Source organism: Pinus tabuliformis, chromosome 2_1 (assembly GCF_031772625.1).
Source record: "Pinus tabuliformis cultivar Carrire ecotype Pingquan chromosome 2_1, CPIR1, whole genome shotgun sequence".
Classification (NCBI taxonomy): domain Eukaryota; kingdom Viridiplantae; phylum Streptophyta; class Pinopsida; order Pinales; family Pinaceae; genus Pinus; species Pinus tabuliformis.
Genome location: NC_142299.1, coordinates 393,563,980 through 393,588,795, shown reverse-complemented (window position 1 = coordinate 393,588,795; position 24,816 = coordinate 393,563,980). Strand labels below are relative to the sequence as shown.

Below are 24,816 nucleotides of genomic sequence, written 5' to 3'. Positions count from 1 at the left end.
TATTGATGCATGATCAAAAAAACCATTGCAAGATTTCATGCATCATCTCAGCACTGATCTAAAACTGGAAAAAATTACTCGATTAAATATTCCTATTATATAAAACAGAGACTTAAAATGGCAAACTCGTATCATTCCCTGGAAATCCACAACTTCCCATGTAATCCATATTGCTATTAACACATCACCATTGCTTGTTATTGAAGAGGTTAATATTATAAGGCGATTAGAGAATCCTTTTACAGTAGAAGTTGAACCAACACGCTCCAAAAAAGTAATGTGTGGGTTCCATGCTCTTGCATAGAGCAATCGTGCTTAATAGAGAAAAATAGATAAAGGTGCACCCAACTAATACCGAAACAACAGCAAATAAAGTTCATCAACTTCCATGTGTAAAGCAGCCTTTTTAGAATGATGTGCATCACAAGGTGTCAGAGACAATAACTTACGGTGAAAAGCAATAATGAAGTAGTTCCTCGGTGATAAGAGTCATAGTGAAATAACCTTCCCTGAATAACATATACAAAAATATGGGAATTTCCAAGAATCGTACAACCTTACGGACAACCTAATTAGTAATCTGACAACTGTCTGTAAAACGCTAAAAAACCTAAGCAATGGCTACTAAGCAACTCCTAGAAAACCAATAAATAACAACAATTATGTAGCATCGCTTGTCAATCGACTTGTAAATGTGTCAGCGGGCCCTAGTCAGTCATTCCTTCACAATTTTTCCTCCATGTAAGGAAGAGATCTGTATATCAAGGTAATATTTCCTTATTGATTGAATTAGCAATCACGCACAACAATAGCAGCACCCGATAAATGTATCACACATTGCGGCCAGGAAGGAAGATTCGGTGAATATTAGCCATTGAGAGCTTTCTGCGACAAGTCGGACATTTCTTCTGAATCTGGATTGCACTTACAATGCAGCTTCTACAGAAAATGTGTCCACATATTGTTGAAGTCTCTTCTTTCATGGAATCCATACATATTGCACATGTTAGATTCACTTCCTTCACTTCTTTTACTTCCTTGACTTCAACCGGGTGATCATTGACGTTTAATGGGTGTCCATGCTTCCTCTTCTGCAGATGCACAAGAAGAATATAGATAAATCAGCCAATAATTTATCACAACCAAAAAAGAGTTAACACATTACTAGCAGTAAGAAATATCCTAAATGGAAGAAAAGGATGTCAAGTTATAATAACAAGTAATTATAAGATGAAACCAAGCAACGGTCCACTGGCATAAAACTAGTAACTGCCAAAACAGGCACCGAAAATCATTGGAGGTTTCTTTGGACAAGGCATCTAAAGGCAATCAAATAAAGGATGGGGATTTCTTGCGGACAATGCATCTGAAGGCAACCAAATAAAGGATTCAGGTAGGAACATACTTGGGACTGCGGAAAGAGAGGGTTTACATTATTATTGAACAAACTTTGGACAACGCATTAATAATTTGTGAGAGGGATAAGGTCCCCTCCTTAGAATAGGGATGAGATAAAGCTAGACTTTAGACTCTAGAGTAAAGTACTCAAATTTATTGTTGACAGATCCAGCGAAAAGAATAAATGAGGTGGTCCACCGCAGCCTAGGAAATAACATTTTAAAAAGAACAAAGGGAAATTAGTTTTCTGCGTGTCAAGAAAAGAAACAATAGAGCAACAAACCACTTAACCAACTTAGAAGTAGAAGTATGAAAGGGGGCTTTACCCAAGGCCCTTTCTCAATCAATATTGGACTAGAAAGGTTCAGAATAAGAGAAAGCAAAAGATAATTTCAATTATGCATGAACAGGGATTCTTAATGATAAATTGGGTACAGCACAAGTCCCAGACAAAGACTAATGAATAAGTACGACCGCTGAAAAGATCGGAGATACGTGGCTCAAAAGCTTGAGTTTTTGGAACTTTTGAGCTAGATTAAAATCTATAGATGGCAGAAAAGGAAAGGATAGGAGTTACGTGGCTCAGAATGAACCTGGAAATAAAGTGGATAATAATGGGATTCAAAGCGGCAACATACAAATATATGATCACCTTCCATTAGGAGGTGGCCCATGTTCCAAAAGCTTTATGCTCATCAAGGGGTAGATCTAATGCTGAGTCATTAGAACAGCATTTCTAGCGTCTAGACCAAAGACAATAACGGTCCTTCTGGAAAGAGGACAGTTAAAAATGGGGAATCAAACAGGAACCAGTTCACCCCTCCATGTTGCAACTGATACAGCATTTCCTGGTTAAAGGAAGAGCAAGGTGCTACTGGATTGGATCTTACCTTTTTCAATGTCTGATGCATTGAAAACATCACCTTGAGGATTTATTAAAAGGTAAAAGCACCAGGCAGGAAAGCTGCAAAAAGTTGTACAGCTGATATTTATGAAGTTTACAAAAATTTGGGGGCAGAAAATGCGATTGACGGTCTATAAAATGTCAAGACACAAGCTGGTAAAAAAGCAGACAGCTGTACCACATCTAATATAAAGTTTAATCTACCATTACTACAATCAGAATGACATAGAATCGAATTGTGTAAAATTTAGAAACAAACCCCAAACGGTCAAAACAAAATCATTTGAAATATGCATTGCAAACATATTAGAAAATGTATCACAGAAGTTATCATCGCTTCCTTTGACTATTAATAAAAATATTATGTATATCACTTTAATACAAAAAAGGGCAGGCCCCATAAGCATCCAGCACAAGCCTAGGAAATCTTACAGAAACTTGTGATACCTTGGCAAATGATATTTTAGCTGTGGTTGAAGAATCCTGGTCTTTAAAAAGAATCTTGGAAGTGAAAACACAACTATTAGTATTTTGGCTTGAATCCCTAAATCTGACACCAGATTACTTTGATGATTTCAGACCCATTTCGTTATGCATTCATATAAGATCATCTCCAAATGTCAGAAGATTAAAGCTGACTCCGTCTGAAGTCCCCTCTCCTGAGCAGTTGAGATTTCTTGCAGACAGGAATACCCCTGATGCTAATGGTATAGCTCCCATAAAATTCCGCATGCTATAAAAGTGAAAAATCTAGCTGCTATAGTAATCAAGTTAGATTGTTGTGTCTAAGGCTCATTCTTAGACATACAAGGCTCTGTCTTTGCTTTTGTTAATGGGGTTGAGAGACGTTTCTTTTCTTCCTCTTTCTTGGTCTTGATGAATAGGTCTGCCTCTCAATTCTTCAGGCCCACCAGGGGACCAAGGCAATGGAGCCCGCCATCATCCCCCAATTGTTGCGTTTTGTGGCTGAAGGCCACAACAGGCTCTTCAGGACCAGGGCTGATGATGTATGGCTGATAGGGATGGCTCAGGAAGAGAGGATGAAGAGCTTAAAGCTGCATTGGATCTATATGGTTTGGCCACAGAAAGAGAGTTCATGGTTAAATCTAATGACCATGGATATCAAGACGAGATTAGCCGGATGCCTTATATGCCAGTATGGATATAGGAGAAAATCAGAAGAAAATGCTCCAGTTTTATTTGGGGGTTGGGGGGAAGGGAGGCAAATCCCCTAGTCAAATGGAAAAGATAAGCAAAATATAATGCCCTTGGAGGGCAGGGACTGAAAAACATCCCTCACTTATGCAGCTAAGAGTTTATAAGAATGATTAACTCGAGGTCTCTGGCAGCAAGTAATGAGGACCAAATATATTTTCCCTATTTCTTTGGAAGACAAAATGTCCATCAAACCCACAGCAAATGCTTCAATTATTTGGAAGACTCCAGTCCCGGCCTTTCTTATCATTTAAACCTGGCTATTTTGAAACAGAGCACAAAACTAGGTATTGATAAATGAGTGGACTCTGATGGCCAGCAGCCCACACAGCTTATCAGATGACTTGACTTGAGGACACAAGACAGCAGGAGATCTTGACATTAGCTGACGCAAATGCACCAGAACAAAACTCAATGTGACAACATGGTCGAAAGATGTGCAATTTTTTGGATTAAATAGTCATAAGCAGAATAGTGGACCTCCTTTATTCAAAATTGCAAAGCTGTTCAATCAGGCTGAGTCTGGAAGAAGAGTTCTGATGTGCTCAAACAACACTAGCAGTGCAAATCGTAAGGCAAGTCTGGGTTAACAGCCAATTTCTTGTGAAATGAGCAAAATGAAGCATGCTGGTGGTGGAATCAAAGCAACTGTGAAATGGAATGCACCCCTAAAATCTAGATTATTCTTTTGGTTAGCAAAGACCAAGATTTTGTGTTCTTTGCAGATATAATGAACAAACAGCTCAGTATACTACCCTGACAGACACCCTTCACTCAGTTCTTGATCAGACAAAGCGCATTGGAAGATTCAATAACACTTCTTTAACTCTTGTAAATAGGGAACATAGCACAAAGGCATACAGTCTGTCAAAAAAGGTTTAGAGTTCTGATGTGCTCAAACAACACTAGCAGTGCAAATCGTAAGGCAAGTCTGGGTTAACAGCCAATTTCTTGGGAAATGAGCAAAATGAAGCATGCTGGTGGTGGAATCAAAGCAACTGTGAAATGGAATGCACCCCTAAAATCCAAATTATTCTTTTGGTTAGCAAAGGCCAAGATTTTGTGTTCTTTGCAGATTTAATGAACAAACAGCTCAGTATACTACCCTGACAGACTCCCTTCAATCAGTTCTTGATCAGACAAAGCTCATTGGAAGATTCAATCACACTTCTTTAACTCTTGTATATAGGGAACATAGCACAAAGACATACAGTCTGTCAAAAAAGGTTTAGAAGCTGCTGAAGAAACCCTGGTGCCAGTGGACCATCTTCCATGACCTTATACAGTAGGCAATGAAATTTTACAGTGGATAGGAGTTGTTTTTGAATTTTAGGACAAATGATTTCTTTGTGTACCTTGTTGTACTTGCAAAATATAACTTTTTTCTCCTTTTAAATATGAAGTTACAATATTTGCCTTGGTAAGGAAAGGTAGCATTCCAATTCCTACAGAAAGTTTCAAGGAAATCCATGAATGGGAGGAATCAACTGCATGCCACAGAAATGAAAGTCAAAGATATCAAAAAGTAAGTTTATTTTTATTTAATAGGCCACTGCAAGGTCGAAGAGCACAAAAAATGCATGGAAAAATGACAGCATTTTTGTCCAAAAGTATAGTAGTATACATAATACTCATTTTGATTATTTCTCATATGATTTAGTTATTACGTGCAGCCTAGCAAATGTGTCAAAATTTGAAAAATCAATAAAGCACCTCATAAAAGCAATGATATAAAATCCAAGTGTGTATAACACATTAATTGCAAGCATATGCTGTCCAGTGTCAATATATTAAGAGAAATTTCCTATAAAAGATAGAAAAAAAAGTTGGAATTGATGAGCATCACATTCCCAAAGCCATGATTTCATAAGAAAAAGAATAAGATCTGCCGTTAACTTACCTTAACAGGTCTTTGAACTTCTTCGTCACCGTCATCAGAGATATTTATTGGCACAATAGGAGGAACCATTGTCATTTGCTGAAGCCGACATCGATGGCTCAAAGATGGTATATGCACTACATCAAAACGTGCTGAAGTTCCTGAAACACATCAATAAAATTAAAGTGATAAATAACTACGTGATCAAACCTACAAAACTGTTACAGAGTAGACAAACAATGTCAATAGGATTTCATATAGGCATTATACCCATTCTGCCAACAACTGGTGAAAATCAGACTCATCTTGTGCATCACTTCAATCTACCCCATGCAAAACTATAATTGATCCCATGAATCAAGGACAAAACTACAATCTCAAATTTAGATTAAATCAGTAAACTAGTGGATTAATTTGATTTGTGCTACCAATACAACATATATTTTCTCTATCAGCAGCTGTTGCATAAACATACATGAAAGTTTACAAGTTACAACAATACCCTCAAGAAGTCCAGGGCTTGATCTGTAGGTCAAGAATGGAGGCATCAGAATCAATACCCCACACCAGTATGGTCTGTTTGAAACCATTAAATACCAGGGTCATCATGGCTATCTAGCCAGGCAGGGCACAGCACTAGCCATACGCTATGAGACTGTCCTACATCTTAATATGTGGTGGATGCAAGAAGCATCTGGACAATTCTTCCCCCCCAGTCATTCAATTATGGGTGTATGCTAATGAAATCACATGTTAACATTCATATTGTACTTTGAAGCAGTTGGCATTTTAACCAGAGACTTTCCCACATCTTAAAATGTGGTGGATGCAAGAAGCATCTTGCCAATTCTTTCCCTCATTTATTCAATTATGGGTGTATGCTAATGAAATACCATTGATCAGTCTTTCCCTATTCAGACAACGGATTAACAGACAAACAAAAGCAGGAATAGAACCTAACTTCAAATGATATCATTTCTGGTACACTACATTGACAAAGGAAAAATATATATTTTAAAGATAAAAATCCTAGAAATGATGATGTGAACAGAAACTATTATCGACTAGAATACACAATCTCAAGACCACACCACATAAGACCACATCACAATCATTAGAGAAATTACACTAAGGTTTAAACCATACATCTAATAGAAGGTCAAACTGAGATGTAGGAAAGATCAGAAATTAAGGTCAAACTGAGATGTAGAAAAGATCAAAAAATTGGTCATGAATCTGTGACACTTGCTTCGAGAAGTTCGGCTTGACCATGTCTTAGGAGTGCTTCATTTTCTAATATTCCATTATGGAATACACTCCTTAGATATGTGAAGTTGAGCTCCATATGCCTTTTGCCTTCTTCCGTAAGTAATAAGGAAGTGTTTACTGTTACAGAAAAGATTCACCTGGAAGCAGGCTAAAGACTTGTGAATACCATAGAAGCACCTTTAATGCATCAATTGGTTATAGAATCCTTTATAAATTTTGTTAAACCTCAGTTTCATAATTCCTACGTGAATTTATTTTCCTTCTTCTGCATGGAAGGAAAGTTACGGGAATTGTTTTCCTTCACCAGGGCATGGTGACTCTGGGAAAAAAGGTAAACATCAATTCAGTGCATTTCAAGTAATGCTCTACTAAATTAACAATAACATTTCAATGTCAATTGCATTCACATCTAGACAGTCATCTTCAAAATCTTCCAAAATTATCCCTATCATGACAAGGTCTACAAATGCACCTCCAAGTCCAAGTCGTAGCTCCAGATCCTCCTCCCTTATTGCTGGCACCCGAATAGTCCTCCGGGAAACTCCATTTCTTGACTGACCACAGAATAAAGAAACAAATGCTTTCCATAAATATATAGTTCCAACACATAAGTTATAACTAATATAAATAGCTAGTGCCATACACTTGGTTCATATATAAATCAGCTCCTCAAAACAAAAAGTCAAAACGAACCTAGTACATATAACATAAAAAAATATGGCTACTTATATCATTCTCAAGTACCTAATGCTAGCTTTTAATTTCTGTTAATACAATTACAAATTTAGTCTCGAAATGAAGACACATATAAGATAACAGAGTTTCAATCCTGCAAACCATTGATGACCAATCTAGCACTATCAGAAGAACACTTAAAGAATAAAGCAACTATATAATACAAAATATGGAACTAGATCATAACAGGAACATACTTGTACAGACAGCCTTGAAGATGGTAGCCGAACTTCATCATGACCAAATATTCTTGTGGACGACAGCTGAACTTCATCATCATCATCTTCAACAACGATAAAGTTGCCCAATGGAACATTTTGGTTAGTCAACAATGTGTTCCGTTTTTCTAACTCAGACTGCCCTAGCCTCAATTCCAAATCTTGATTCCGCTTTCGTATCGACCTTGATCTGTTCATGATGGCCCACAGAAGAGGATGTAACTTGAAAAGAAAAGAGTTAGGTCGGTCTCCTTCCTCGAAGCTAACTGCCTGGTTGCACGAGGACAGGCAATCATGAAAACTTTAATCAACGCAGATGAACTTTTAACTATATATATTAAAAAATGATGAATAAACCTCACCCAAAACTTATAGGTGATACTTCTTGTCTCAAGATATCTACAAACATAATAAAACGATATGATTAACAATTGTGCAACTAAAGCTCCATGGAGCTTCTTTTGGGAGAAATTGTGAAAGAAAAAGGCAAGGATGGTTTAATTTTCCTTGGTTAACCTCTCCCCAAATAACCAAATTTTCTTATTAATTTTATCCTTACAGTCCGGTCAAAACAGTATATTCCTTAAACGAACAGATAAACCATACTCCCATCTCTTCTACATATGTTGTTCTCTTTGTACATATTGTTTGCTTAGTAATATATGAAGCAATTTAACCCAAAAGATCACAAAGCTGTCCGATGCTTACAACAACCACTTTACATGAAAAAAGGGGATTTGACAATCAACACCCAAAATACAGACTATACAATAGCCGAACACCTGAACAACAACACTTTGACATGCAGCGGCAGCAAGACGGGACTTGCCAGATCAGTGAATTGGGGTGCTGTTATTACCCTCACCAGGGCTCAAGTCTCCCCAGTAACATGTTTACTCCTTGGGAGACTCTTGCGCTTGTACTCGCGTTTGTAATCGGGGCCAGGTGCAAGTCCTGAGCGTTTTTGGTACAAAAGTGATACAATAGAATCCCCTACCCGTGACTACGCTGTTAAAATCCCCAACAGGGTTCATGTCTCACGAGTGAGATTTTTACCCCTTGAGGAAAGCTTATGTTTGTGCTCGTACTTAGAATTGACACCAAGTGAGAGTCCTAACTGTTTTTGGCATAATATAACCCCCCACCCGTAGCTGCTTAGCCGAAGGATTCTGGGTTGATTGTTACAACCAGGTCAAGGCCTGTGCTGCCAGGCGCTTATAAAGAGAAGACATCATTAATAGCCATGGAGTGATGAATGGAAACCAAACAAAAAAAATAAGTTAAAAAGAAGCCACAACCAAACGATACAGATTGCTATAATGCCTTGTCCACAATAATATACATTCCCAATCGGCCTGAATCCAACTCCCTTCGGCATCTTTCCGACAGATTTTTACGAGTACAGGTTGGCACCACGGATGCTGATACAACAGATAAGCATAGGATTCCAGGTAAGCAAAGTGGCCGTTAGAAGGCCAGGAAAAAGGCTACTGCATCTTCATTTCTCTGTGTTCAGTTTGGCGGGTAAGAGGTGTCCGCAAGATTCAAAACAGGGACTTCTCACGGCAAGCACCCTTAGCGAATGGGCGGTGACTGCTCTCTTCCGCGATCAGTTGCTACCTAAATAAACTCAATGAGCCACAGAATATAAAAAGAGATATAGCCCAAATTATAGGGCCCTGAAACCAAACCTAATGGGCAATTTCGGGAAGACAATGTGCAAGCATACATATATACACATATAACTACATATATATACACAGAGATTAATACACATAACAATACAGAGGAATTAAACCAAAAACACCAAAATCCGTACATAACTAGACCGACAAGCAAATCATTTTACCAAACATTTTATGACCCTAACCTCAATGGTTGGATTGAACATCAGTTATAGAGCATCCATAACCGATCGAAATTCAGAAGATTATCACCGGGGTTTGGATTTAACGACGAAACCCTGGAAGTTCTCACAGACCGTACAAAACAAAATGCAAAAATTTAAGGATGAAGGAAAATATATAAAACCTGGAAGAAATCGGTCTGTGTTCGATAATGGATGCAGTAAGAGATTCGGAGGTCGCTGCGAATTAGGATTAAAGATTGCAACTGTGCTTCGATGGGCCTCTACAACAGAATGAAAACAGGCGTTCCGAGGGCTGGATGGACGTGCTAAAGTCTTCGAATATTTATAAGTCTCACGCCAACATTTTAAATCATAAGCAATGACCCAAAAATGTTTTGGGCTTTGTGTCAGTGGGGTTAGCGGGATTAGCTGGGGACTCGAGCTCCGCTACGTGTCATCCACACCTGTGTTTGCTCTTCCTTTTCCTTATTCTACTTTTCGTTGTCTTTCTCTCTCCCTCGTTGCCTGCGTTTGCTGAGATGATAGAGAGGTCTGGGGCCCGAGATATAAATGTGGTGGAGTTATGCGGGAGATTGACTAACGCTCCGATACCAGATCTATCCACTTTCGAACAGTAAAGTGGACAAACCAAGCATTTTTATCGAGAAATTCAATTACGTCCTTACAACAAGATCCAAATTGTCATTTATAATGGAAGTTAATGAGAATGGAACGTGGGACGTAGTGTAAGATACAAAATTATAAAAATAATAACGTGAATAACTCAAATCTTAATTGATGGGGAGTCCTGGGAGTTGATTTTCATTACAAGTTAAATTGACGAAACGAACGTTAGATAAAATATTTTAAATTATTAATTATAAAAAATAATATTTAAGAAAATAATTTAAGTTTATCAAAAAAATAAAATATGTATATTTATTTAACACCTCAATTGTCATTAATAATGATATATCCAAAAATAAAGAGGTGTTTTAATAAGTTTTACTATCTTAATTTCTTTGAAAGAACCTAGGTTATTTCTTTGTTAAATAATTTTTGTTTTTCCTTAAGAAAAAATTGAGATGTTTTAATAAGTTTTACTATCTTAATTTCTTTTGAAAGAACCTAGGTTATTTCTTTGTTAAATAATCTTATTTTTCCTTAAAAAATTGAGATTGTGGTTTTTAAATATTTCTTTTGTGGAGTGGTCAATTAATATATCTTAATTTCCATTGAAAGAACCTAGGTTATCTTTTGTTAAATAATTTCGTTTTTCCTTAAAAAAATTGAGATTATGGTTTTTAAATTATTCTTTTGTGGAGTGGTCAATTAATATTTTTAATTTGTTTTTAGAAGCCAAACCCTAAACCCTCTCATCCCAAAGTGGAGATTGCGGATTTTCTTTTAAGGTTGTTAGTTTTTGTTTGAAAACACATTGTATTGGTACTTATCTTTAAAAGGCCAAAACCCTCTAATTCCAACCTGGAAAATTATTTATTGGTTGTAGTGCCCTTTTGTTTTTCTTTCTTTTTGACTCGATCCATCTTCTTTATGGTGTTCTAGAAAAGAAATAATATGTGGGTCCTACTCCGAATAAATTAATATTGATAATGGGAGACAAAAGTTGTCCATGTAGGGTTTCATACCAATATGTCTTACCAATTTAAATGTTAAATGTTAACTATAGGGGTAGTCTTTGTGTTGATGTGAATGTATCCTTTTTGTCTTAAATATTCATAGCAATGTTACTGTCATACTTTGCGGGCCTAGGCCTAGGCCTTTGGGCTTTTATGATGTGTGATATGACATTATCATAAGATTTTATTTTACATTAACTATCTTTTTTATAGAGTATTTCATGTGGTTAGAATAGAATATTTCATATGTTTAGAAGTATATTATATGAGTTTACAACATCTTTTCTATATTTTAATTTGGAAAAGTTAGAGTAATTATATGAAATAAAATATTATTAAAGATATAATTGTAATAAGATAATATGTAATATTACATGGATAACAATTACAAATTAAAGATATACACTAAGACCTGATGCAATTGGTGATGTGATCATTTAATTGAAAGATAATTTTATCATATTAATTTTGGAGTGACTATTTAGATTTGAAAAAACATATGATACATGTAATGTCTTAGTAAACCATTTATGTCTAATTGTTTTGTGTATGTGGGATTATTACACATTACACACACTAAACGTTAATGTTAACATACGCACATAATTTAGAAGAGGAATATTAATGTGGAAAGAAATATTCTCATAAAAATTTGTGTGTTATTATAGCAAAGACAGCTTGTAGCATCACATAGATAACAATCATAAGCTAACCACATAGAGGACAATTGAGTCAATCAAAGTGGGGTAAGTGCTATAGCGCCCACTAAGGTTTGATTCCTCAAAAAAGTGGTCAGTGCACTCCCACAAGTGATTCGTTGATAAGAGGTTGACCCATTGTGGGTTTTAAATTGGGTCGAGTGTAAGCATTGTCTCGCAGCTTTACAAGTGGTGGATACTTGACACCTAATAGAGTTTTCAAGTTTCTACAAATCAAAGACAAGTACAAGACATGACACATAAACTACCAACAATATTGGCAATAAAACGAGGGAAGATGTTATCATGTAAACCAGGTACTTCCACCCCAAAATCAACTTTTAGATAGAGAATTAAAATTTTACACTATTCCAATTTCAAGAACACACTAAAGTATCTCTTAAATATAGGAACTAAAATCAAATTCCCTCTTTCGTTGGATCATACTAAAAAATGTTTGTAGAGGATATATTCTTAGGTTTTTATTTCTTCTTGAAAGATTAGGGGGATTGTTAACTAAATAGGCTTACCTAGGCTAGGCCCAAGATCAAACCGACTTATTACTACTATACCCCCAAGATGTTATGCAACAACCCACGAATCACATATGTCAAGTTCTTGTTACCCGGCTTAGGCCAAATGTCACTATAAATATAGATAAGGCACTAGGAGGGTTAGCAAACTCACTTCCCACTATATATGCTTAGTTTTTAGTTTTTTAAAAAGAAACTATGTTTTTCCTCCTTAAGGCACCTCCATGCAACCACTATCTTTGTGATGACTCCTCTTTCACTCTCCTTAAATCCTTCAATTAATTCAGTGTTTTCTGATAAACAATGATCACAAAAAGTGATGTGTATTATTTATTAGAGTATCATTGTAATACAGGTTATTATATATGGATATGTATTGTTCTTATTCATCAATTCATCTCATCTTTTTTTGTGACAAGTATAATGATTACCTATAATGATTATTCAATTCATACATGTGTAATATAATTATTCGTTTCGTACATGTGGCTTCAGAGGTGAAATTTCTCAAGTTCATGTAGTCTACATATTGCATTTGTTAAGGTATTTAAATTTTTTTTTTAAGTGTTGTGATTGGTGGAGGGGGCCTAATCATACACTCTTCCCCTTTACTTGAAATTAACAATAATAAAATAATTATAAAAAAACAACCATCTCATAGAGTTGGCTACGTCAACGTTATTAACAATGGTGTGTAATTTGTGGTTTTTAAATGTTGTGTTCGATACACAGTATAGTTCTCTAAACACTTGTTGATTCTCTAGATAGTAAGTATGTCTTTCGGATTAATTACATCAGTGTTATTTGGTCGACGTTTCGAACTAGCTAATGTGGTTCATCCTTAGAATAAAGGTGAAAAAATCTATAGATCTAATGAATAAATAGCAAGGATGAATCAGAGTCCAGAATTAGAGGTTAAAAACTAGCGGTTAAGAAATTAGTTATTTAATTAATAAATTAATATACTTTTATTTTTAAATTCTAATCAAAACTAGTTGTTATAAAATTAGTCATTAATTATAAATATTTAATTATTTATTAATTATTAAAATTAAAATTATTATTTTATATATTATTTTTTTTATAATATCTCACTGAAAAGTTATTTATTAATAGTATTATTTTTTATAATATCTCACTAAGAAGTTATTTATTAATAGTATTAAAATAAAGATTATATTCAAACTAATACAATTATTTATTTCCTATTATTATTATTATTATTAACTAACTTAATTTTTATTTTATAAATAAATAAATCATTTTTATTTCTACACTAATTAACCTAATTTCTATTACATAATTAAATGACTCGTTAAAAAAAAATAGGATAAAAGAGCAGGAATCCAACTTTTACTCAATTTCCACCCATCATCCCTATTGAGATTGTTAGCATGCTTCTCAATTTCAATAGCCTCTCTTAACTTCCTATGATGGAAATGATCAAGCTTGGCAATAACCTTCGCATCCTCAATGCAAACATGGTGATTATATTTATGTGCATGCTTTGCAAGAGCTGAGGAGCGAGATCGGTTGTGCCTTATGTCTGCAGCATGCTCTTGGATTCTCTATTTTATAGAGAAGTCGGTTTCCCCAATGTAGGGAACACCACATGAACATGGTATCAAGTAGACACCTTTCATGTCTTTGGCGTCAATAGGGTCTTTAACGGATCTAAGAGAGTTTCTAATGGTATTAAGGGGCTTGAAAGTAGAGGAGATATTATTCTTAACCTTCTTAATTCTCAATCAGACTCCATCAAATTCACAATGGCGGTTGAAGTGAACGGATGTCTTCCTTTCTTAGACATCCTTCTATCCAGAATGAAGGATGGTTCGGTTTCGCACCAAGTCTTTCGTAAGAAAACGCACACAAATCAATATCTTCATTCCAATTCTCATCATTTTCCAACGCAAAAATTTGGGGTTCTTAATACTCTAGCCACTTGGCGCTTTAAGAATTTCAGATGAGATACACCTAGAAGAAGAAAAATCTCATCTCCTGAAAGTTTTTGAAAATAATGGTTATAGTAGGTCTCAAGGCTTTCCAAAGAGCCCATAAAGAATCGAGGATTAAGCCTCCTAGTGATGACCCAATCTTTAAGGTGAAACTCCCATTTATCCAGGGGACTACTGACAAGATTGCCCATATTCTAAAGAAGAATAATATCTCCTCTACTTTCAAGCCCCTTAATACCATTAGAAACTCTCTTAGATCCGTTAAAGACCCTATTGACCCCAAAGACATGAAAGGTGTCTACTCGATAACATGTTCATGTGGTGTTCCCTACATTGTGGAAACCGGCCACTCTATAAAACAGAGAATCCAAGAGCATGTTGTAGACATAAGGCACAACCGATCTCGCTCCTCAACTCTTGCAGAGCATGCACAGAAATATAATCACCATGTTTGCATTGAGGATGTGAAGGTTATTGCCAAGGTTGATCATTTCCATCATAGGAAGCTAAGAGAGGCTATTGAAATTGAGAAGCATGTTAACAATCTCAATAGGGATGCTAGTTGGAAATTGAGTAAATGTTGGATTCCTGCTCTTTTATACAATTTTTTTTTTTAATGAGTCATTTACTTATGTATTAGAAATTAGGTTAGTGAGTGTAGAAATAAAAATGATTTATTTATTTATAAAATAAAAATTAAGTTAGTTAATAATAATAATAAGAAATAAATAATTATATTAGTTTGAATCGGTCTTATTTTAATACTATTAATAAATAACTTCTCAGTGAGATATTATAATATATATATATATATATATATATATATATAATTTTAATTTTAATAATTAATAAATAATTAGATATTTATAATTAACGGCTAATTTTATAACAGCTAGTCTTTTGATTAGAATTTAAAAATAAAAATTTATTAATTTATTAATTAAATAACTAATTTCCTAACGGCTGATTTTGGACTTTGATGCATCCTTGCTATTTATTCATTAGGATCTATAGGTTTTTCACCTTTGTCCTGAGGATGAACCACATTAGCTGGTTCGAAACGTTGACCAAATAACACTGATGTTATTAATCTAAAAGACATGCTTACTATATTATGGATCACAAAAACCTAAGATCTAAGATTCTATAAATGTTAAGAGGTGTCACTCCCATGGTTTATTTCTTCTAGTAAGGACTAGTGTTGCACCTTCTTGGGCAATGAATGAAATGCTTGTTGTTAAGAGGGATCACTTGCATGGATTGTTTCTTCGTTTGAATTAGTGTTGCATCTTGTTGCGCAGTGGACAAGATCATGGTTAAGCACTTATGTCAATGACACCCTTGGTATTGGTGAAGGTTTATTAAAGGTTTGGTTAGTGTTTCTGCCCTGCAATTTCTCTTCTAGGCATTTGAGTGTGGGGTTGTTGCATCTATTTGATAATGCAAGTGAAGGAAATTGGGACTATAGTTGTTTAGGGGTAGAGGTTAGGGCTTGGAGTTGGGCTTGGTGGTGAATGAAATCACATTGACGAGGATGTGCTTAGACCCTTAGGTACTTAAACTAGTGCTTGGGTATGGTTTATTGTTTTGATTGTTTCGGTGTTGGCAAAGGCTTGTTGAAGCCTTCGTTTTTGTTACTATTTATTCCCACGCAAATGGTCTACAATTTCTCCTTTGAGAAGAATGTTAGCTACTTTGTAGATTATTGAAGGTAACAAGTTCTTTAAATCATTGGCCTTAAATATTTGTTAGGGTGTTGTGTTATTCCTTCTACACAAGGTCATTGTACCATTATTGTTTGGGTGTAGAGAGAGCTAAGAACCATCAAGTTGTGTAGGAACTACAATTCATGGGTGGTGGGAGAAGCATGCATGGATGATATAGAAAAAGTGAAACCATTGACCTTAGGTCATTCCTTCAATTGTCTTCTAACAATATCCCTGGGTTGGTTCATTGTCTAGCTAGGGTAACAAGGTTTGACTATTTCTTTGAGTCTTGGGTTAGTACTTTTATCGAGAGTAGTACTCCATTAACCATTCATGTAAAGAAACTCAAAAACATAAACATTTTCTACCATTCCACTAGTCTTGATCTATTTTGTTTACACCAAGACACTTTATTGTCGATGCATAAATTTACAATTTAAACTTTTTCATTTTCTCTCCTACATGAAAATTATGTTTGCATAATCTATTTTTCTTTGATAATTCCTAGTTTTAGCAAGATTCTTTTTATTTGTATCTTCTTTTCTCCTTAATGAGGGTAAATCACTTGTGGAGAGCACATGTGTAAAGCCATAGCCTTGAATGGATTCAAACACCTCCACAACATGATCAATGTCATGGTCATTAACTAATATGGATGGACATGATGAAAGGTTGATGGATAAAAGAGTCAATTTTAAGTGCCCTTGCATAATGGCAAGGCACACTATCGACATGTCAGGTGTCACTGTTTAGACTAGTTGCACCATAGACCTTGGTAGCTTGCACTAATTGGATGCATTAAGAGAATCTTGCGAGGGAAGTTAGTGAGGGAAGGAAAAGTAGGGGTTATGGTAGATGATTTTGTTTGATCTACAAGCATTATGCATGATGAACAAGATTGACATAAAGATCTTGATTGGCTTGGGTGTTTGGTCTACATGTGGACCCAAGGATTTGGGTGGTCCACACTTGGTGGTTGTGACAAATGGAAAAGGTGCCTTGCGTACATGCATCCATAGAACACAATTGTAGGATGCACTCATTAAGCACACATTCATTAGGTACACATGTATTGAATGCACTTTGAAGCACTTGGGGGTAGTCATATGTACTTGGTCACACTATGAAACACACTTGTCAGATGCAAACACTCAATAAACAAGGAGCCAAAGGAAGCAAGTTGGTCGATGGCACTTGGATCCATCCTAGAGTGAAGAAGCATGCAAGGGCAAGGTGAGTCTCATTAAAAAGGAGGAATCCTCAAAAGTATTAACGCATAAGGGAGGATTCAGTCACCAAGAGTGTAAAGGAGCTATGTAATTGTGTTAACGTTAGGCACAGTAGGACAAATTACACTAGTTGAGTGAGAAGAAGAAGAATAAGACATGACATTTAAGTAGGCATTTAGTTCCTTCAAGGGTTGGATTATGCAAGTTTTTTGGGTAGCAGGCAGAAAGCAATATTGTATTAGACTCATTTTACATTTGTGATCAAGTTGCAAGCATGGGGGCTACAACTCACTTGTTGCATAAATGTAACATTCCTAATATAATAAAGTTATGACACCTGCCTTGGGAGTTTACATGTGTCATGGAATTTTTATGATTGTTAGATGTTTTCGTTCCTTGCTTTGCTTTGTGTTGGCTAAGTATTCAAATATTTGCCAAGTGTTCAAGTATTCTTGGATGTTTTAAAGGCCACAGTTGAATGTGTGCTTGTTATTAAATGACTTGGTTAAGTAGGACTTAGTTGCATTTGAAAGATTGTAGCTTAAGGTGGAGCCATGTGTATACCTTAAGTAAAGAGGTGTAGTTTAGTTGAGGTAGGTGTAAGCTAGCTAAGCTCTTATGGGAAATTTAGTGTAGTGTTGCATGACTTTAAGCATTGAAGCAGGATTGGAAGAAACTTAAGTTTGCAAAGAAAGATCCAGATAGACTATAGGTCCAAGATAGGTGGTATTAGAATTGAAGAATTAGTGATGTTTAACATTATCACCACCATGAAAAGTGGTATCATAGCATACCCTTCACTACTTTCTTAAGAAAAGGTGGTTTTGTAGTTGATTTTTAGATAATTTTATGTCTTCTCCATTGTCACTGTTGTGACAAGAAATATCAGAGCACTCTTCATCACATTAGAATCAACTTGAGGAAAAGAAATAAGCATTGGAACAAGTTTGCAACCAATCACAAGAGTGGCTTAGAGACTAGAAAAAACAAACTTATTACCTTGGTGCAACATGTAGTCAAGATAAGGCATCTACACATATGATGAGTTCTCTTATTGGTTCACGTATATTGCAGTAATGAGGAAATAAGGTGAACTAATTCTTCGAGACTTGGGAAATATTTTTATATGTGCCTAAAAGGCCAACCAATGTATGGGTTGTGACATGGGAAGCATAGAGAAATAGTCATAGAAGTAGTGGCCGTGAACTTGGAGCACTAGGATTGAGATATCTGTCAAATGTACCTGGTGCATGTAGAAAAGTTTGAATAAACAACGCACAAGCTAAACCTTAGGTTCAAAAGTTGTAGACTTTGACTAGCCAAGTAAAGACTTGGGCACTACCTAAGATGGTATTATTAAGGGGGGAGGATGTTAAAGATGATAATAACATTACAATAAGGAAGTGATTCAAATTACCTAAGTATAAAGGTAAGAATGTTACCTATTTCCTTTGTCACCAAAATCATTTTCCATGGATTGTCCTTTCAATAAAATGTTGGAGGTCTTGGAAGAAGTCCAAGTGAAACTAATTTTGAAAGCAAAGTCAATAGCCTTGGGGGTAACCTAAGTGCAACAAACTTCAAATGCAACATTGGATGTTCTAGGTGCCTTGGAAATAGGTTTGATGAAGTTCACAGCAGAAAGTCACAAACATCGTTAATTTGCAAGGTGAAGACATGGATAGCCTTCATTTTATGAATTCAACTATAAGTGGGTTGAAGGAGACAACCTTCATGAAAAATGATTCAACCTACATCCTTATAAGTGAATGAAAAAATGCAATAATTCATCAAAATCCTAAGAGTAGCATGGGCACATTTAAGATGGTGAACTTAGAAGTGAAGCTAGCAATAAGAGTAGTTCATTCTACATATTTTAAGGTTGGGGAATGGCTTGGGAATTTGAACTTGATGTTGGCTCCACTAGATGGTCATATAATCATCATGGGGTAAGAATTATGCAAGATTTCCAAAGTAGTTATATTGTCCCATTAGAATAATTTGATGTTCTTAGATGGAACTGGGACTTTGTGGCATGCATATGGTGGCTAGAAATAAGTTGGGAAGGATGCAAACAATGTTAACTATAAAGTTGATTAAGGCAACCAATGAACCCATAGTTAGGCCTTGTGTTTTCATACAGCAACGAGAAGAGATGGTTTTGGGAAAAACAACCTAGGGTGCCAAAGATGGCAAAGACCATACAAAGAGCAAGTTGGAAAAATTAGAGAATTTGATGTAGTTAGTCTTGAAAAAATTGAATTATCGTACACATTGAGGAACCAAAAGCAAGACATTAGAGGAAAGGTTAAACTTGCACCAATGGTAGTTTTTGAGGTCATTGGTAAAGGAGCTCTCCAAGAAACAACTCATTCCACCCAAAATTGTGCATAAGAATCATGAATGCCGCATTTTTAGGAAAAATAGTAAATGTTGGGTTTATATGAAGGCACTCGCCCAATGTTATGCTCTTAACTTGCAAATCAATACCCAAGCGAAGAAAAGATACCAAGAACACAAAATATGCGAAGAAAATATACCCAGAGCACAGAATAGCAATGATTTTATTATTCAGAGAGAAATGTTCACAGGCCTTTTCGAGGGGGCAACCTCCAATAGAGCAGAGCTCGATTACAAAACAAGACACAATGCTCCTCGCAGGGAGTCTCTATCCTTTATATATGACTCATACATGCAATACCACGAGCCAATATCGTGGGTTTTATTAATACCATCTATCTAATACTACCGCCTATTTACCATCTATCTAATACTTCCGCCCATTTGCAATTAACTGTGGTCCCGTCATTAATTGCGGGTTAACCACTTACAAATATTAATATGGGCTTTATTGACTCTTGACTATGACGTGATCCCAAGACATAAATAAGGGGGTTAGGGTGGGACCCTAACATGCCCTCCCCCTTAAGATTAGCCTTGTCCTCAAGACTGAAGCTGCGGAAACTGCTGAAGAATAGTGGCTGGTTCCCAAGTTGCATCTTCCGGAGAGGTGTCTTTCCATTTGACGAGGACCTCCTTAATCATGCGGCCGTGCAGGTGCTTGTCTTGTGTGTCTAGAACCTATTCAGGTTGAAGCCAGATTGACCCTTCTTTGTCCAATTCAGGTAGACTGGTTTGAACTCGGCAATTGTTCCCAATCACTTTCTTGAGGCACGATACATGAAAAACTGGGTGGATTTTTGTTGTAGGTGGCAAAGCCAACTTGTAAGCCACTTCTCCAATGCGCTGAAGTACTTGGTATGGTCCATAGAATTTTGGCGAGAGCTTTTGACAACCCTTGTCTTTGAGTGATGTTTGCTTATATGGTTGCAGCCTCAAAAAGACCTGATCCCCTTCTTGAAATTGGCACTCTGAGCGATGTTGTTCAGCCTGTTGCTTCATACGGTTCTGAGCTTGATGAAGATTCTTGCGCAGATGGGCAAGCATGGTTGCGCGGTGTTGTAGGAGTTGATCCACGGCTTGTACTTTGGAGCACCCCGTGAGATAAGAAGTAGGGGAAGGCGGAAGTTGTCCATAGACTGCTTCATAGGGAGTCATTTTGGTGGTGGCATGATAGTTGGTGTTATACCACCACTCCGCCAGAGGTAACCACTGTACCCAAAGGTGTTGCTTTTCTGAAGTGAAACACCTAAGGTAGGTTTCTAGACATTTGTTGACGGCTTCGGTTTGACCATCTGTTTGCGGATGATATGAAGTACTGAGTTTGATTTGAGTGCCTTGTATTCTAAAGAGCTCCTGCCAAAAATTACTGGTGAAGATTGGGTCACGGTCGGATACAATAGAAGTGAGCATGCCATGCAATTTGAAGATCTGATCCATGAAAGTTTGAGCAACCAAGGTTGGTGTAAATGGGTGGGGTAGGGCACAGAAATGAGCATACTTCGATAGTCGGTCCACAACCACCATGATGACTGACTTGTTCCCAGACTTTGGAAGACCTGTAATGAAATCCATGGAAACCTCTGTCCAAATTGACGCCGGAATGGGCAATGGTTGTAATGTGCCTGGTGTGTTGACGGTTTCCCTTTTGTGGTGTTGACAGACGTCACATCTACTACGAAAGTAAGGATGTCCTGTTTCATGCCGATCCAAAAAAATGATCTTCTGGTGCGAGCATACGTCTTCTGAAAGCCCGAATGTCCTGCAATGGGAGATGAGTGCAATTCTGCCAAAATGCGACTTTTGAGGGTGGATGTTGGTGATATTACGACTCTGTCCTTGTAGCGAAGAATATCATTCTGCCACGAGTAGCCCTTGCTGGAATTAGGATCTACCTGCAATTGAGAAATGAGTTGGGAGAGCCCTGGATGTGAAAACCATTCCCTGCGAGCCTCTTCAATCCAGTCTGGAATGGGGAGGGAAATTGCGAGCAGAGTACTTTCCTCCTCAAATTGGCGCGACAATGCATCTGCTACCCTGTTGTCTTTCCCTTTCTTGTAAATGATCTCATAATCATATCCCAGCATTTTGGCTAACCATTTATTTTGTTGAGGGGAAGATAGGCGTTGCTCCAAAAAATATTTAAGACTGTGATGATCTGTGCGGATTTGGAAACGTCGCCCCAACAAGTAAGGTCTCCAGGTCTCGACTGCATGTAAGATGGCCATCATTTCCTTCTTGTAGGTAGATTGGCCCAGATTCTTCCCACTTAGTTGTTCGCTGGTGAAGGCCAATGGTCGCCCTTCCTGCATTAAGACCGCTCCAATACCTATTCCCGAAGCATCACATTCAATGACAAATGATTTGGTGAAGTCCGGTAGTGCTAAGACAGGAGTGGAACACATGGCGGTTTTTAGAGCGATAAATGCATGTTGTGCTTCCTCATTCCAGAAGAAGGAATTTTTCTTTAGGAGTTGTGTTAGGGGCTTCGCTATGCGGCCATAGTTGCGGACAAATTTACGATAATAGCCTGTGAGACCCAAAAATCCTCTCAAGCTTTTCAAGGTCTTAGGTTGAGGCCATTCTTGCATGGCCTGGATCTTTTTGGGGTCCACCTTGACACCTTCGCGCCCCACAATGTGGCCCAAATACTCAACTTCTTCCATGCCAAATGAACACTTAGACATCTTGACAAATAATTTATGTGTTCGGAGAAGTTGCAAGAGTAGATCTACATGCTGAAGATGTGCCGCCCAAGTGCCACTATAGATGAGGATGTCATCAAAGAAGACAAGGACAAATTTTCTGAGATATGGTTTGAGGAGGTGATTCATAAGGCTCTGAAAAGTAGAGGGGGCATTACAGAGACCAAATGGCATGACGAGGAACCCATAATGGCCTTCATGAGTTCTGAAAGCTGTCTTGGGAATGTCGACTTCCTTCATGCGAATTTGGTGATAGCCTGAGCGAAGATCCAACTTAGTGAAGAATTGAGCCCCATTGAGTTCGTCCAGCAAATCGTCAACCACTGGGATGGGAAATTTATCTTTGACTGTTAACTTATTGAGGGCCCTGAAGTCGGGACACATCCGCCACTCCCCATCTTTCTTGAGGACCATGACCACTGGGGATGAATAAGGACTAATGCTGGGACGAATGACACCTGCTTCCAACAATTCCTTGATGATTTTTTCTATTTCATTCTTTTGGGTGAACGGATATCTGTATGGCCGCACATTTGGGGGTTGGGCCCCTGGAACCAATGTGATGCTATGATCATGTTCCCCTCGCGAGGGTGGAAGCTCATGAGGCTTGTCAAAGACCGTCCGATGTTTATTTAAAATCTGTTGCATCTCAGGATGAACTGGCGGAGACATGGTGTCTACTACCTGGATGGCATTAAATTGAGCTAACACTCCATGATGGCCCTTTTTTAACAATTTTTCCATCCTATGCGAGCTGATGATAGAGGGGGCTCCTGCCTGAAGTCCACGGAGGGTATGTGTGGAGTTGTTCTGCTTAAAACTCATATATAACTCCTGGAAATCCATTGTGATTGGCCCAAGGGTGCGGAGCCATTCAGCACCTAGGACAATGTCGCATCCCCCCTTGTGTATGGCAAACATGTGGGTTTTCAACTGATAATCCCCCATTTGAAGTTTGACATTTTCACAGCGGCCTTCACATTTCATTGTGCCCCCATCTGCAATTTGGACCTGGAAGTTAGAGACTGCCTGTACATAACAATGCGCTGCTTTGGCGATTTTTTGATGGATGAAATTATGGGTACTTCCACTATCAATCAAGACTATTACTGGGCGATGTTTAAGAAAACCCCTGATTTTGAGAGTTTGAGGGGAAGAGATTCCTGCCAACGCATTGAGCGAAATAACTGGGTCATCAGATACAATCTCCTTTTGGTTGTCTTCTTCGATCGCCTCCGGTTCCTCAAGAGGTGGATCTTCCTCGGTGGAGCTGTAGTCAGTGGCATCTATTTGAAAAAACTTGGGCTCCTTGCATTTATGCCTAGGGGAATATTTTTCATCACAGTAGTAACATAGTCCTTGCTTTCTTCTCTCGGCCATTTCCTGAGGTGACACCTTTTGGACCTTAAGTGTATGAGTCGTGGTATGAGCTTGTGGGGGACGACCTTTAGTGGGGAAATTGGGGTGGCTGTATTGGGCTGTTATGGCACGCTCCACCTTACGGGCTACCTGGCAAGCCTCCGTCCATGTGGGAGGGTGGTGGAGTAGAACTTGAGCTTTGATGGCTTCTTTAAGACCACTGATAAAACATTCCGTGTAGAACTCATCTGAGAGATGGTCCGTGCGGAAGGCCAAGGCTTCAAAAGCGGTGATATATTCATCCACTGTACCCGTCTGTCGGAGCTTAGTGAGACGGCCCAAAAAGGAGTCTCCCTGTTCAAAGCGATCTCGAAGAGCTTTGGAAAATTGGGCCCAACTCGAAAAAGGTGCATTGCGACGTTGATGCCATTCTGCCCATTGCCATCGTTCATTGTCCAAGTACATGGTCCCCACTCCAATCTTTGTCCAATCATCTTGGAGATGATTCAATTTGAAATATTGTTCCATTTGTACTAGCCATGCGGACGGGTTAGAACCATCAAATTTCTGTATATCCAACTTGGGAGGTCGCTGACTATCCAACTTAGGAGGTGGTGGATGGGTGTGCCAGACGTGAGGAGAGTGGCTAGACGCACCCTCATGGTGTATATGGTCATTATAGGGTACCTCAAGAGCTGGCTCCTTGCCCTTAGCGAGTGCTTGCCGTACCATGCTCGATAGGTCATCAAGCGAACTTTTGAGCTCGTTCATATCTGTTTCAAGTTTGTCTAGTCTTTCATTGGCCATTGCTTGAGCTCTAGTTTCTATTTTACACCAACTTGATGAAAATTTGGGACCGCCAAAATTTTTTTTTCTAAGAAATTGAATGGTACCACCGTGCTTAGCTCGTTGTCCTGATGCTGATGGGCTAGGTCACAAATAAGCACTTCGGAAGATCTCAGACTTTTTTTTTTTTGTTTTTAGAAAACTCCTAACGGAGTTTTACTCCTTCCTGATCAATACTGCAGTCGCCAAATCCTCAAACTTTCAATGCCGCCAAAAGTCCTGCGAAAATCATATCCAGGTACAGGAACCCTTCGCAACTACTCCGATCTGGTGGA

At 37.7% G+C, this 24,816-nt stretch overlaps 1 protein-coding gene across 1 annotated transcript; it reads right to left on the bottom strand.

Annotated features, from left to right (window-relative positions):
* Positions 1-361: 361 nt before the first annotated feature.
* On the bottom strand, positions 362-9,956 carry LOC149200517 (uncharacterized). The gene is made up of 5 exons (XM_089402754.1): positions 9,650-9,956; positions 7,598-7,888; positions 7,138-7,219; positions 5,418-5,557; positions 362-1,091 (listed from the first exon to the last, which is right to left on the bottom strand). The coding sequence occupies exons 2-5, from the start codon at positions 7,814-7,816 to the stop codon at positions 831-833; spliced, it is 702 nt and encodes a 233-aa protein (XP_089258880.1). The 5' UTR covers positions 7,817-7,888; positions 9,650-9,956; the 3' UTR covers positions 362-830.
* Positions 9,957-24,816: the final 14,860 nt, after the last annotated feature.

Bases quoted from the DNA above. Each gene is read 5' to 3' on its own strand.
- LOC149200517 (XM_089402754.1), bottom strand. From the start codon at position 7,816: ATGAACAGATCAAGGTCGATACGAAAGCGGAATCAAGATTTGGAATTG. The intron at 7,220-7,597 runs GTATGTTCCTGT...TTCTGTGGTCAG, and splicing joins CTTCAAGGCTGTCTGTACAA to TCAAGAAATGGAGTTTCCCG. The intron at 1,092-5,417 runs GTAAGTTAACGG...GTGCATCTGCAG, and splicing joins AAGTTCAAAGACCTGTTAAG to AAGAGGAAGCATGGACACCC.